Raw genomic sequence first — 13,868 nt, forward strand, 5'->3', positions numbered from 1 at the left:
GGAATATGGTGTATATTTCGTTAGCTGTTGTTAATCCGAAATAAATAATCCCGAACGCATTTATCAAAACCAATCTATTTTTGTACATTGTGTACCACTTGTGTACCTTAGATTGATTGTTACAATTGAAGATATTTTAGCTGCATAAATTTTATACCACCGGGTAGTGGCTTTACTTAAATGGAAAAAGAACCGAAAAACAAATATTGTGCTTAGTATATTTTTTCCTTATCTAGAATAACCATCTTGACCTCTTATAAATGTATCCAAATCCTGAAAACATTTTTACCATAATAAAATATGTTCCGGGTAACGACTAGAAGTCTTGCCAAAAACGGGTTAAAAAAGTGATAACAGTTAGGCTGTTAGAGCATTCAAAAATTTGTATGAGAAAACTAAACTGCATTGTTAAAGGAGCTTCTAGATATAATATATATATGTTCTCGATTGAAATACATCTATGTATATTTAGTTTATAATTTATGCAGTTCAATATAAATTTTTTTTTCGATTTGATCAATTGAATTTTAAATTCTTGTTTGCTGTGATTTTAACTATTTATTATGTTTATTATGTTTATATACTGTAAACTAGATCCATTATCTAGTCATAATAATTTTTTTATATCTACGTAATTTTATAATAAAAATGTCAAATTGCCTTTTTTAACAAAATCTATAAAATTAAGTTTGAAAATATTTGGATTTTCAAAAACAAACATTTTATGCGCATATAAGCACGTTGTATGTCTCTTGATAATAATTTACTTTTTGATGTACTTCGTTCAAATTCCAATGTAGTCCGACTCATTAAATAGTCACCCGAAGAATAACCAATTTGTTAGTGTAAAGAAACAAAGAAATTTCCCAAAAAACGTTAATAGTAATATTATAAAAAGAATAAAACTTTGCTAAGCCTCAGTTATGCGATTTAAACCTATGCACATCAAATATTTGTTCATGTCATATACAAATCGTATATATGAAGTATATATATGGTTAAAATTTATGCATATACTTTCTTTGAATGACCGTATTTGAAGTATTAAACGTCATATGATTAGCGAATAAGAAAAGAACGGGCAACATTATTATAAATTACCACTCATCCTAAGTTTCATTCGATCTTATGTGAGAAACTATACATATGATTCTATGTACTAGCATGCACAGGACACTGCGATTTAACCTAACATATTCCCGGTCTTATATTTGTTTTGTTCTAAATGTTTTTCATTTTCGTAACTTTTCAATAATCAACTAAAGGATTTTTAATGCTGATTAAGAATTAGTTAAGTTGAATTAGAGTTAGGCGTGGGATAAGAGATTAGACCCTATAAAAAATTTTCAGAAAAATGATCACGTGTCTGAGTTTCTTCGGAATAAAAACTAGAAAAATGATAATTTATCGGAGTTTTTTCCGGAATTTTTTTATAGGAAGAATCAGGGCGTAGAATTAGTGTAGGATTAGAGTTCACGTAGGATTAGGGTTATTGGAAAATGTTGGTAAGTTGGTTAGACAAAAAAAACCGAATCTTCTTTATAATGAATGATTTTATTAATTTTTTTAATAAATCTTACAGGTAAGCACTATTATTTAAATTTACATTAATAAATAATTAGAATTTTCGTTTCATAAGAATAGGGATTGGAACCGTCCAAAAAAACCTTAACCGGTTAAAAACCGGTTAACCAAGGGTCTTAACCGGTTAATAACCGGTTAATATTAAAAATATTTTAAAAACTTTTTTTACTGCAAATTGTACCAATTTTTGATTTTACTTGCATATTTAGTTATAGGATGACTATATATCACTAAAATTATTATAAATAAATAGAAAAAAATTCGGCATTAAAACTTCAAGTTTAGGAACACGTGGCCGCAATTTACATATCTCTGGGCCGCATTATATAAATCTGACTAGGATTATGATAAATATAGTTTTAACCGGTTAACCGATTTTCAAAATCCTTTAACCGGTTAACCGTCTTAACCGGTTAATTAACCGGTTAACATTAACCGGTTCCAATCCCTACATAAGAAAAGCATGATTGTATTTTTAAAATTTTATGCACCCTGCGAGTACGTCAAAACAATGATGACATATGACCAGGTCATAAAAGCATTTCTTGTTCCCTTCAAAAAGAGACAACATATTCGAATTTTTCAAGGAAACGGAGTAGTATGTACAGTACATAAAGCTCATCATGCACAACAGATTACTATCAATAAATCTTGTCGCATACACTAGAACTAATGTGATCACATTGCGAAGCAATACCTTGAGCGTTTTGCCGCTCAATCACGCTTTTTTATTCATTTTTTAACTCCCATGCACAAAATCCATTGATTATCCGAAAAGATGTATACAACACACCACGTTTTATTATCCTCACCTCCGAATTTGGGAATAAGAAAATAATTTCTCCCCAGTTTCGATGTCTCCTGAATTGGGGAATAAAAAAATATTTCCTCCCCTTTTCCGAATTGAGAAAAAAAATAATTTATCCCCAATCCAGAAGACATCGGGATACTGTTTTGGTATCACTTAAATGTACGTACAGGTTAAAATATACCATATTATGTGATTGAAGCGTTATTAAGACCTATCAATTTATGTGATTTATATTATTTTCATATCAGATATGCAGTTTATATATGAATGATTATGATCAATATCGATAATGCTTTATTAAAAACAAATTATATAATTCATGATGTGCGTAAACATATTTTTCTGTTGATACTTTAAAATCGGAAATTATCAAAATAATCACTAGGTACAGGTACTTTAATTGGAGAATGATAACATCATATTTTTAATTTTCAGCTTTTGAGAATTTTTTTGAGTAGCTCTACCTTGGGTAAAAGATTAGCCTCCTTGTTCACGAGATCCTATAAGCCATATTGTTATTAGTGGCCTATAACAAATAAAGATATAATTTAATCGTAATTACTTTCGGGATTGAGGTCTGCCTACCTGCACTGTGGCCATCACCTGAAAAACATCCATGAGTTTCCCCAAGTTGTTGGGCCTTCGGGAACGTGAATTCTCCAATTAATGCCATTCTATAAATTCCAGATCCATGACATAACATCTTCCAATATATCCTGAAAAAATATACTGGTCCCACTTACCAATGACATGTAGCCCGCAGACAATAAGATCTAACAAACAATCTTTTGATGCTCTCATTGTTTTTCTCAGAGTTATCGGATCCTGGTTTATCAGGTCTGCACGTGCTTTTGGTGGTTTTATTTCTGCATACATCAATTCGGGTAAGAACGGTGTTTGATCCAGCAAGGCTAGGATCGAATCGTTTCTTCGTTCGAGCAGATGATCCTGACGTCCTGCTTGCCTTACGAATCAACAAACAAGTTATGCTTATTTTTTATGTTATATATTAACTTTCATATAAATATAGTTCATACCAGCCTGTAATTGTATTTTTGCCTTCGGGAAAAATGACTTAATTATAGGATCTACATAATTGTGAGAGTGTGTATCCTCAATATTGTTGTTTCTGGAAAATAAGCTTTGATAGCTGTTGGCACTAGAATACATATGATATCTCATTAGGATAAGTGCTTCAATAATAATATGCAATTTTCATGAAACATACGAACTAGAAAGAATATTATGCATTATCTTTCTAATACTCCATCAGTCAAGTAATTTTTGAGAAAATTTTTAATCTCGGTCCGACGCTGTCGGAAGTCCTGTTGTTGGCATGCGATCTGAAAATATAATACACAAGTAATTAAACTGCCATTCATTGGAAACTTTAAATTCATATATTACCTTCAAAACGTCTCCGCACAAATTGAAGACACGTTCTGGAACGGATATTGAGCGTAAATTTCATATCTTGCCACAATTCGTCATCAAAATAATCTCGAAGCTCTTGTTGATTTTCTTCTTGATGGGGAATATGTAAATTAGGACTCTGTGATAGAGGGAAGAAAAGTATTGATATGTCATACTTCAACCATCTAGTAACAAACATGATACATACAGTTCTTCATTAGCACTTAAGATCTCCTTTGAATTGCATTTCTGAATTACAGAATCTCGGTATTCCATACAAATTACAAAAAATGTCCACTTGACTAACGATCCACTGTTAAGAGATAATAAAAAGTTACGCTGATGTATGATACAAAATAGTCAACAAAGTGTGACATCTTCCTGACCTTCGCTGATGAAATCTTCTGATACCGAAAAATCAAAAGATGGAGTGTTGGGCTACTGGAATTACTGCGTAATGAACTCTCATCAAAAGTAACTGAAAGGTGAGAAGACATTTTTGTTATAGGATATATGTTATACGTCAATTTTCGTCATATGACGCTGGCCTACATTATCGGCCCAATATTATAATGCCTTAAGTGGGTTGGCCAGAATTCAGTCGTCAAATATACATTAAAAAACGACATGGTAAAGAAAACCTACTTGGTATTCCGAAGCTATTATTGTGTGAATTAATAATGGTGATTAATCTTTTGATGATTTTTTCTCCACTAAAGAGCCCGAACATAAATGTTATCTTACTTTTTCATTGGGAAACAGGGATTGGTTGATGCACGTATTCGAACCGTTAGCATCTCACACTAATCAGTTAGAGAAGTGTTACATCAGGGTCTTGCATGGTGATGAGAAGCATTATGTACCTTGTTCACCCGATTTTCAATAGCTAGTTTTTCCACAACTCAATATTCGCAGGATCATTTTTAGAATACTTTGAAAGAAAATATCCTGTAAGTATAATTATGTCAAATTATATTTACAATATTTTTCACAGTAGATACAGTATCTAGCCACGCTTCAGGCAAAAACGCATTTTGCCCTCTCATTCGCGGGGATGGTCTTCCAAGTTAGAACAGAAAAAAAAAAATAAAAAAACCAACCTTTAAAGTCTTGCAAGGCAACTGCCTTCTGACAACTGCTTGATGTTTTATAGCTCCAGGAGTATGGTTGATGAAATATACATCCCAGTCGCTTACACTTCCCACTCTTCTAGTTCTATATTCCAGTAGTCTACAAAGAGAAAGAATTAGTGGAAATAATATAGGCATGATAACATGATAGAACCTTGCCTGAGTAACGGAGAGCTTTAGTAAATTCCGGGCTGAGGTCTGAGGTCATTATTCAAAACAACGGTTATATTAATTCTCGTGATAAACCGACACCATGAAAAGACTGATGGAAACCCGATCAGTTAATCTTTTATTGATTTTTCGAAAGTGGCACAGCTGAGTGCACAAAAATTTTGATTAAAGTACATTTTAAATTAATTCTACAATGGGATTGGAATCGAATAGTATAATATTAAAATGTAACTTTTTTATTCATTTTTTTTTAACTCCCATACACAAAATCCATTACGTAGATGATTATCAGAAAAGATATATACGAGAAAAAAATCTCCACGATTTTCTGAGGAACGAAGAAAATTATAGAGAGGTCCTAGAAATAACGTGTTCAGAAGGAGATAGGGGTACCACGATATCTATTCTACTGTGCTAAAAACTAATTTTGACCAAAATGTCCAAACATGATAACATGAAATCTATTCCTATCTAATGACAGCTTTTTTTAAACCGTATCTTAACCTTGACGTTTGAAACTGTTGGAACTAATAATTAGTTGTATTTGAGGACAGGATGAGAATAATTGTTAAACGTTCGATGGCTTTGAAACCTGGCACAGTACAAATATGATAACGTAAAATTTCAACTCTTTGGTCTATTATCATACCCATCTTGTATTTTTCAGAAGAAGTCTACCATATATTTTGGAGATACTTTTATATTTTCGTTTCTATTATGGTTCTCCCCTACATCAACAATGTCATCTACAAAAAATTCGTGCTGTTTAAAACATAGTAATAATACCATTTAATAAAATATTAAACCGCTGGTCTTACTGATTTTCTTCTCGTTTTTATCTCCAACACCAATAACAATATCAGATATGATACGACAGTATAATTGGCGTAACATTTGCTCTTTGTGCAGTCTCCAGCAACTGATACATAGTTCCGATAAATAAAATGCGTTTTGTATCTAGATTGTTTTCACTAGTACGAAATATTTTTATCTAGAGACACTAGTCAGTCTTCCGTTTTCTATCATATTTCATCGTAGCAATTTAAATAGCAGGAACGTAACAAAACATCTGTTTTGGTCGTTTTGGTTCTCTATTGGTAGTATTACATTGGACCGAGACATGTTCTCAAGATTTTTGTCACGCTAATGTCAACTCATGTTGTACCGAATCAAGTAAAGATAAGTTTTTGGTCTGAAGTTCCCTTTCGCTCAAGATACACATTATTCCTTCGATCTAGTGATCAAAGCAGTATCACATGGTTTGATAATAAATTATTACCATAATACCAAACTAGAATGAGAATCAGGTATTGTGATATATTTTCCGCATTCTTACTAAAAAACTATACTATATGGAATCAATTGATATCTGTGATCGAATTATTAATTACTTTCCCCATTCTCCATAATTTCAAAAAAAAAAACGTTTCAAGGATTCCTAGGAGTTACATGACATAACTATTACTGTTATCTACATATACATCACATCAAAAATTTAGATCCACACAAATCACGTAACTTATTCTTGGTCGAATAATTATATTTTGATTGTATCCCCCCGCTTTCGATTATATGCTTCTCGTTCTCGATCACTCTCAAAAAACGTTACAAAGAAATGAAAAATATTACACACATCCCGTCATCTATATTTTTTTACTACTATCCCCCTCGTTTTTCATTACCATTTTGTAGAACCTTTCTTTGAGAACAAAAGTATATTTATATTCTCTGTTGTAGATATCATACTCGTATTATTTTATGTGCAATATATTTTCATCTATTACTATTTTCTTCTTGAAATACTCCAAGTATGATTATTAAGTTCTACATATGACGAAACTACTATTATTTTTTTCTTCTGTATTCGGTTTTTTTGTCAATTAACGTCTTAAAACACTCGGGCAATCTACACGTTATACAGGTTATTTAGTGAAACTGCTGAGGCCACTTCGCACATTTTAATGTTTTGTTAGTTTTGTTATAATACAAATGCTATACACGTGCTATACACGATTTGTCTAAGGAACGAAAAAAATCGTTATTGAAATATTACGGACACGAAAAATAGCATTTGATTAATGATAGAATTCGTGTAACCATAATCTGGAAAATCTTACCACACCACCCTCGGTTACACAGTGACATTTAGCGTCACATTATCACGTGATATCCGCGTTCGCATTTTTTATATTTATCTGAGGGACTTAGTTTTTTTTTACTAGCCTGATCTCTATTTGTCACACACCTCAGACATCACACCCCAACAAATATTTGTGTAACCGAGGGTGGTGTGGTAAGACTACCCCATAATCTGTGGCTTATGTGATAGAACATGCTAGAAAGATATAGATTTTTCATTTCCTCGAGCGAAACCGTAAATCGAATGAAATCTTTGTTCAAGCAATCATCTTTTTAACTTCACATGTCAAACATTTTAATTGGTCTGGCGGTCTGGCCTATCTGTAATATTAACAGTTTAGCATCACCTGCACCGGCTGCACGATATACTGTACATGTACTTTCTTATACTGTACGACCTATTTATTGCATCGATAAAATCTTAATCTTTTTTGTCTCTAATGACTTTCATCACTTATCAGTTTACCCATTTATCGTCTGTTTCGAAAACACTTGTTAAATGTATCTCAATTTGTTGGTTTTTTTTATTCTCTCAATATAATTTTTACTAATCAAAGAATATTTATTTTTATTTTCTTTAAAATTGAATCAAAAATTTTGTTATTTTTTTTTTTTTTTTTTGTGTTTCTTCAATAAAAAAAAAACCTAATAAAAATTGTAAGGAAAAAATGTTCAAAAGAGAAAAGTATAACTGTTGTAACCATATGCATTCAAAAATTGGGGGGAATAGGAAAAAAAAAAATTATTTACTTTGTATTACGCCAAGAGGTTCATTTATTTATGAGAGCAGATCTCATCTCATTATTAAAATTTTTTTTTTTTTAAATTAAATTATAATTTTAGTATTATATAGTATCCATTTTTAATTTTTAATTTGTAATCTTAAATGCTTAAATGCGCGTGTTTAGAAAATTGTCATACATGTCACGCCCTTTATTTTATCCTCTCATTCATTTTACGTTTATTGATATTCACAAAAAAAAAGATTCCCAATAATAAGATCTGCGTGTTGCATGAAGCCAAGCACATACCGGCGAAAAAAATTTAACGTAACACAGTTTCATTTAGACCGATTTTGATGCTATTTTAAACTTTTAAAAGGAAGAACTTTAAGTTAAAAATAAAAAAAAGCGCGAAACTAACTTTGTCATAGCCTTTTCTCCTAAAAAATTTAGGATACAAGAAGATTATGGGACGTAAAGGACGTGAAAACCGACTTTTTATATGAAAAGAATATGCGTATGAAAATAAGTGTGCCGTTTATTTATTTCTCTTTATACTTTCTCTCTCACAAAAAATGAAAACCTTTCTTCCTGTTTCATCATCTATAGAAATTTCTAATTAGTGATAAATGAATGACTCCTTATTGCGAACATATTAATTTGTACAAAAAAGGTTATGAGTTGTATTAATAATAGTAAAAATCGCGGAAATTTATTATTTTTTTTTTTTATTTTATTTTTTTTTCGCCAAAAACCAAATAGAGAAAAGAAGAAAATTTGAAACGTATCTTAAACGGAGAGAATTGAAAAGAGTAAAGTAAAAAAAAAAAAGTTCATTGAAAAAATGAAGTGCATTAATGACGATTGGTAATACAACACTAAATTCAGTTAATTTTATAGGGTAATGTATGTTTATCACAATGCGTCACACCTTCCAATTTTTACTTATTTATTTAAAGTCGATAAAATTAGAATTTGCCAATGATTGACATAAACAGATTTGCGTGATACTTAATTTGAAGAATTTACGTAATAAACGAGAAAGGGAATATTAAAAATATCGAATATTATAATCATCTTTAGTTAAAATTACGTGAGCCGTTAAAAATATGATGCACGAATGGATTATTTGAAATTTGCACAGGTAACCTTCTAAACGGAAATAATGCAGATGTTCTTTTTCTTAATAATCGTTGATTTCTACGTTTGAGAATAATACGAGAATAATGTGACACGTAAGATTGAGCCGAAGTAGTATTATCTACAGAGAGGGGCTCTTCGAATGTGTAGGATATAGCTTTTGTATTATCATTATTAATTTCATTAGGTTTGGTCAAATCGTGATCCATTATGAAAAGTAGAAATTAAATAAAGGGCTTAAGTTGATCTCTAAATAATTTTATATAGAAAATCCTTTAACTTAGAACTACTATTATAATGAAAATAGTAGAAAATATGATTTGGATAAGTAGAGAGAAAAAAATCAGAAATAAAATTGTCAAAAGGGTATTTTATAGCGAATTTTTTTTTCCGAATCATTAAATTCTGAGGGTATAAAATATAAATATATTTATTTTTTCTAAATGTTTATTATTACTATTTTTATACAAAGATCACCCGTATATTATATAATTATTAAATCATTTTATTATTAATAGCAATTTGAAAGATTTTTAAACAATAATAATTTTGAAACGTACCAAGAAAAAAAGATAATCAATTCCTAATATGAAAATAGCGGAAAAAGTTCTTATACAATCGGAATTAATCTCAAAATATGATTCGATCTTTTAAATTTCCTTTTTTATTCTTTTTATCCCCCGTTCCTAATTTTCCTATATTATACATGATGTAATTATTAGCGGGAATGTCTTAGTGTAATTATCCATAACGGTGAATAAACCGGATCAAATTTTATTTTATATTTTCGGGAAAAGGTCGTAAAGCAGCCACACATTAAATTTAATGGATTTCTCACAAAAGTATAATTCCTATACCGAATCTTGTAACTTGTATAATTGAACGATTGACTTTATAAAAAGAAATTTTTCTAGTCATAAATAAAGTTCCTAGATTAACCAAAGATTTTTTTTATTATTATTTTATATACACGGTATTTCGTATTTCGGATGCAATTCCGTAAAAAATTTTAAAAAATAATTTATTCAAGTAATAAAATAAAAATGCATGCATAACAAAAGCATTTGTATCACAACAATTATTTTTATACAGCCCAGATTTTAACAATAAAGGAAAGTGATGTTCCAACTTCCAATAGTATAAAAATTCAGTTGAAACTTTTGAGTTATTGGATATTTTTTGATTTAAAAAATAGACGATTCACTTTTAAATAGAATAACACGAGAAAACTTCCCAAAAAATCTTTTAGAAACTTTGATTTGATTTTAAATTTTTTGTAGATATTATTTTTTTAAGAGTATCTTTGAGAAAATAATAATGCAAGTATTTTCGATTAGTATTGCATTATATCTTTTAAGACGCCTAACTGCAACATATGACCACTGATGTATGCAACTGACCCAATTTCCCCAATAATGACAAATCTTTTTTAACGTGCTATTCTTTGTTCTTTTTGATGAAAGTGAGATATTTTTGTAAATTAAATACCATATGACTATATTATAATTCATATTGTTACCTATAATATTGTTTTTTCGCGCGATTGAGGTAACTTTGATGTTTCACTTCTAATATTTATTTTGATGGTGTTAGTGTGTTACCAGTTACATTTGTAATTTTTCATTCGAGAGATGAAAAAAGGAAAGAATTACATGGTCAAGGAATTACAACTCCGAAGCCACTATTTAAAAAAAAAATGTAACTAAAGTGAGAAAAGATTTTTTTTTTCCTTTTTCCTGTAATAAGAAATAAATTGGGGTTACTTGAATTTTGTTTCATATTAAAATAAATTAAGATCTTTTAATGAACTTTTATTTTTATTTTAAATATTTTTTTATTTCTAAATTTTATTCTAAAATAATAATAAAAAAAATAAGGTTTTTTTTTATAAATTTTAATTAAGACTCGGGCTAAGCTGGGGTTCATATTTATAATAAGACTAATCTGGGTAAGAGGTTATATTAAGTTATACCACGAATAGATTAGTATAAGATACACGAGAAAAATTTCCCATTAGTAGTCACTTTGGGGAAGTGATAATTATAACAGGTAAACTTTTACTCCCAAATACCCCTAAAATATTGTTCTAAACAATAGCCATGGGAAATTTTTTTATTAAATTCTCTCTTTTTTTTTATTTAACAAATCTTTTTTACACAGTATTTTTGAAGTGTGAAGTGCACAAAGAACTTGAAACCTTCCTAAACTATACAGCTATCTCAAAAATTGTCCGAACTTATTTTAACCACAACAATCTCACAACAATCTCGGTGGAAAAAAAATAATAATTTCAACTATGAAACATTATCAAGAAAATAGTTTATAACGTATGTATTATTTTCGTTACTTATTTCAAACAATATAGAGATAGAGAAACCTGCTTAAGAAGCGTTTAATTTTTATGGTATCTGTGATTTTTTAAGAAGTCACAAAAGATTTTTCTTTCGAACCATCTTTTATGAAAAAAAACGTCTTATTAAGCTGGAGGTGACCAACTGTGAAGTGTGTTTAATTAGGCTATCAATACTACGTAGATTTTTGGCAATGATTTGACAATAATATTAATAAATCAAACTTTTTAATTTATATTAGCGGATCAAAATGTATTACGTAACCACATCATGAAAACAATTAGACTAATCCATTAGTGGTTACATATTATCCTGTATGGCTGATCAAGTTCAAAAAAAAAACCAGATAATGTGATATGATATTACCAAAATCTGTGAAAACCTTCAAATACATAGCAAATCTTAGGGTATGGATTTCTTGTTTGCTTTTCAGTAAATCAACTGAACGTTTAACTAACTTTTGATCCTGATGATTCTCATAATTTGTACAATTCTGATATTGATGTTGCATCAGAATCTTTCATGGAATTCAAGGTTACCGTTGAGATTGAGTTTCCACATGTTAGGGTATTCAGGCGTCAGTTTGATATCACACTGGGACACTGGGTTTAAAGAATATTTCAGAATGCCAATCGTTGAAAATGCACTTTTACGACTTTAGCTAGCATACCAGAATGTTTTTGGGAGCCAAACGAAAAAGAATTTGGCAAACTAAACTCTCAGGGCAAATTATTAGAAAATATGTTGATGGAATCTCTACATCTCACATTGACCGTGATGATCATAATAAATGTGTGCCTTTATCAGGATCACGTAATATCGAAGATGAATGTTACTTACGAACCGAAAAATTCAATTACACAATGAATATCCTAGATGAAGAACTTACTTCATTGTATAGACTATGCAGACATACCAGCGACCAACAACAAACAACAATCAATCGATAAAAATGATTTTCTTATCCTAGAAAGTATCTAGACCAAAGCTGCAAGGCGATCGGGAAAACATCATAGAATGTTGTTCGACAAACCGGTGAAAAATCTCAGCTCCATTTTAATGGATGATTGCATGCAATCACTCTATACCATTATCCATATGAAATTCTCCTTAATTTTCAGCTTTTATATGTTGTTGGTGAAGAAACATTGGACGTAATCAAGGCTCTTAAGGGCTTATTTACATCAGCAAAAGGACACCTGAAGCATTAGAAGCCTTTAACCAATTTGTAATAGCGTTAAATAGATTTTTTAGCCTCTTAGAAAGAATTTGCAAATAATGATGTGAATTATGAAACTATATCTATTAAATGGTATTCTTTATTAAAAAAATTAACATCAATTGGCTATGGAATTTGTTCAGAACCTGGTCCAGTAAGAAAGTGCATTAGGATGAATCAAAATATAAAAAATAAGAAAAGAAAGCATAAGTTGGATGATATATTTATGAAAAAATCACGATGGATGGGTAGACAAAATTTTTTCAGGACGGGTCGTCTCAAACATTTCACCACATGTACTACTGTCGCTTTCTTAATTAGCAAACATCTGATTTACTGAGTCGCCTTTGAAAGATGATTCTGACCGAACTTTTTATTAATAAAAAATTTTATGATTGATGTTACAAATGTAACAACCCAATTACCTAAAGGAAGATGTAAAGAAAATGGGCACGAGAATAAATTCTGTATTTATTATTAAGTCATGCAATATGAAATAGGTAACGTATTACTGAGCCTGGGGTCGAGAATGCGAAATTGTTGAAGTAAATGCCGGGCATGATGATGAGAATGCTGACTGCAGAGTTTAAAGCTGAAGTAGCAAAATTAAGGCATGACATCAAAGAAATCAGGGTTCATTTCATGACAGGAGAAAAAAAGCTCAGATTTTGGAGTGAACCTAACAAGGCTAGTTGTTCTTATGACTTTGAGCACATGTAAGAATGGAAATGAGCGGAATAATATAGATGAGACAAATGTGGTTCTTTCACATAAATATGGATGAGCATACAAGGGTAGTTATTGTACCTGTCAACGATAGAAGTAGTCTCAGCAACAGCACTAAATTATTGTATAAGTTTATTTTATGAAAAAATACAATAAAGTGATCTGCTTGATTTTTTAAATAACGTGCACATTATGTGATTTTAATGGTGCAGTGAATGTGTAATATAATTATAATTTATATTAACAAAATAAAAAATGATCTTCATGTGGCAATGAATTTAATATAAGTGATCATCACTATTATAATCGATGATTCTATAAATGAAATCCGCAGCGATTGGGAATATTCTATTACTAGCCGCTTTGATATGCATTACTATTTACTAGTATATAGTACTACTATATAGTGGTATATATGTATATATATATCTTTCCTTTGTAAAAAATTAAAGGAAAAAATGT

General features: G+C 30.1%; 4 protein-coding genes across 4 annotated transcripts; 1 reads left to right on the forward strand and 3 right to left on the reverse strand.

Annotated features, from left to right (window-relative positions):
* Positions 1-3,691: 3,691 nt before the first annotated feature.
* On the reverse strand, positions 3,692-4,560 carry OCT59_026511 (uncharacterized protein; the record flags this gene model as incomplete). The annotated part of the gene is made up of 6 exons (XM_066143207.1): positions 3,692-3,738; positions 3,803-3,947; positions 4,116-4,121; positions 4,195-4,286; positions 4,454-4,467; positions 4,553-4,560. The coding sequence occupies 6 exons, from the start codon at positions 4,558-4,560 to the stop codon at positions 3,692-3,694; spliced, it is 312 nt and encodes a 103-aa protein (XP_065992746.1).
* Positions 4,561-4,694: 134 nt separating this feature from the next.
* On the reverse strand, positions 4,695-5,076 carry OCT59_026512 (uncharacterized protein; the record flags this gene model as incomplete). Its single annotated transcript, XM_066143208.1, has 2 exons — positions 4,695-4,739; positions 4,909-5,076. 2 exons carry the CDS (start codon positions 5,074-5,076, stop codon positions 4,695-4,697), a joined length of 213 nt encoding a protein of 70 aa, XP_065992747.1.
* A 3,973-nt stretch (positions 5,077-9,049) lies between these two features.
* OCT59_026513 (uncharacterized protein) lies at positions 9,050-9,319 on the reverse strand (the record flags this gene model as incomplete). The annotated part of the gene is made up of 1 exon (XM_066143209.1): positions 9,050-9,319. One exon carries the CDS (start codon positions 9,317-9,319, stop codon positions 9,050-9,052), a length of 270 nt encoding a protein of 89 aa, XP_065992748.1.
* A 2,816-nt stretch (positions 9,320-12,135) lies between these two features.
* OCT59_026514 (uncharacterized protein) lies at positions 12,136-12,411 on the forward strand (the record flags this gene model as incomplete). The annotated part of the gene is made up of 1 exon (XM_066143210.1): positions 12,136-12,411. The coding sequence occupies one exon, from the start codon at positions 12,136-12,138 to the stop codon at positions 12,409-12,411; it is 276 nt and encodes a 91-aa protein (XP_065992749.1).
* Positions 12,412-13,868: the final 1,457 nt, after the last annotated feature.

The sequence above is a fragment of the Rhizophagus irregularis genome, chromosome 6 (assembly GCF_026210795.1).
Source record: "Rhizophagus irregularis chromosome 6, complete sequence".
Classification (NCBI taxonomy): Eukaryota; Fungi; Glomeromycota; class Glomeromycetes; order Glomerales; family Glomeraceae; genus Rhizophagus; species Rhizophagus irregularis.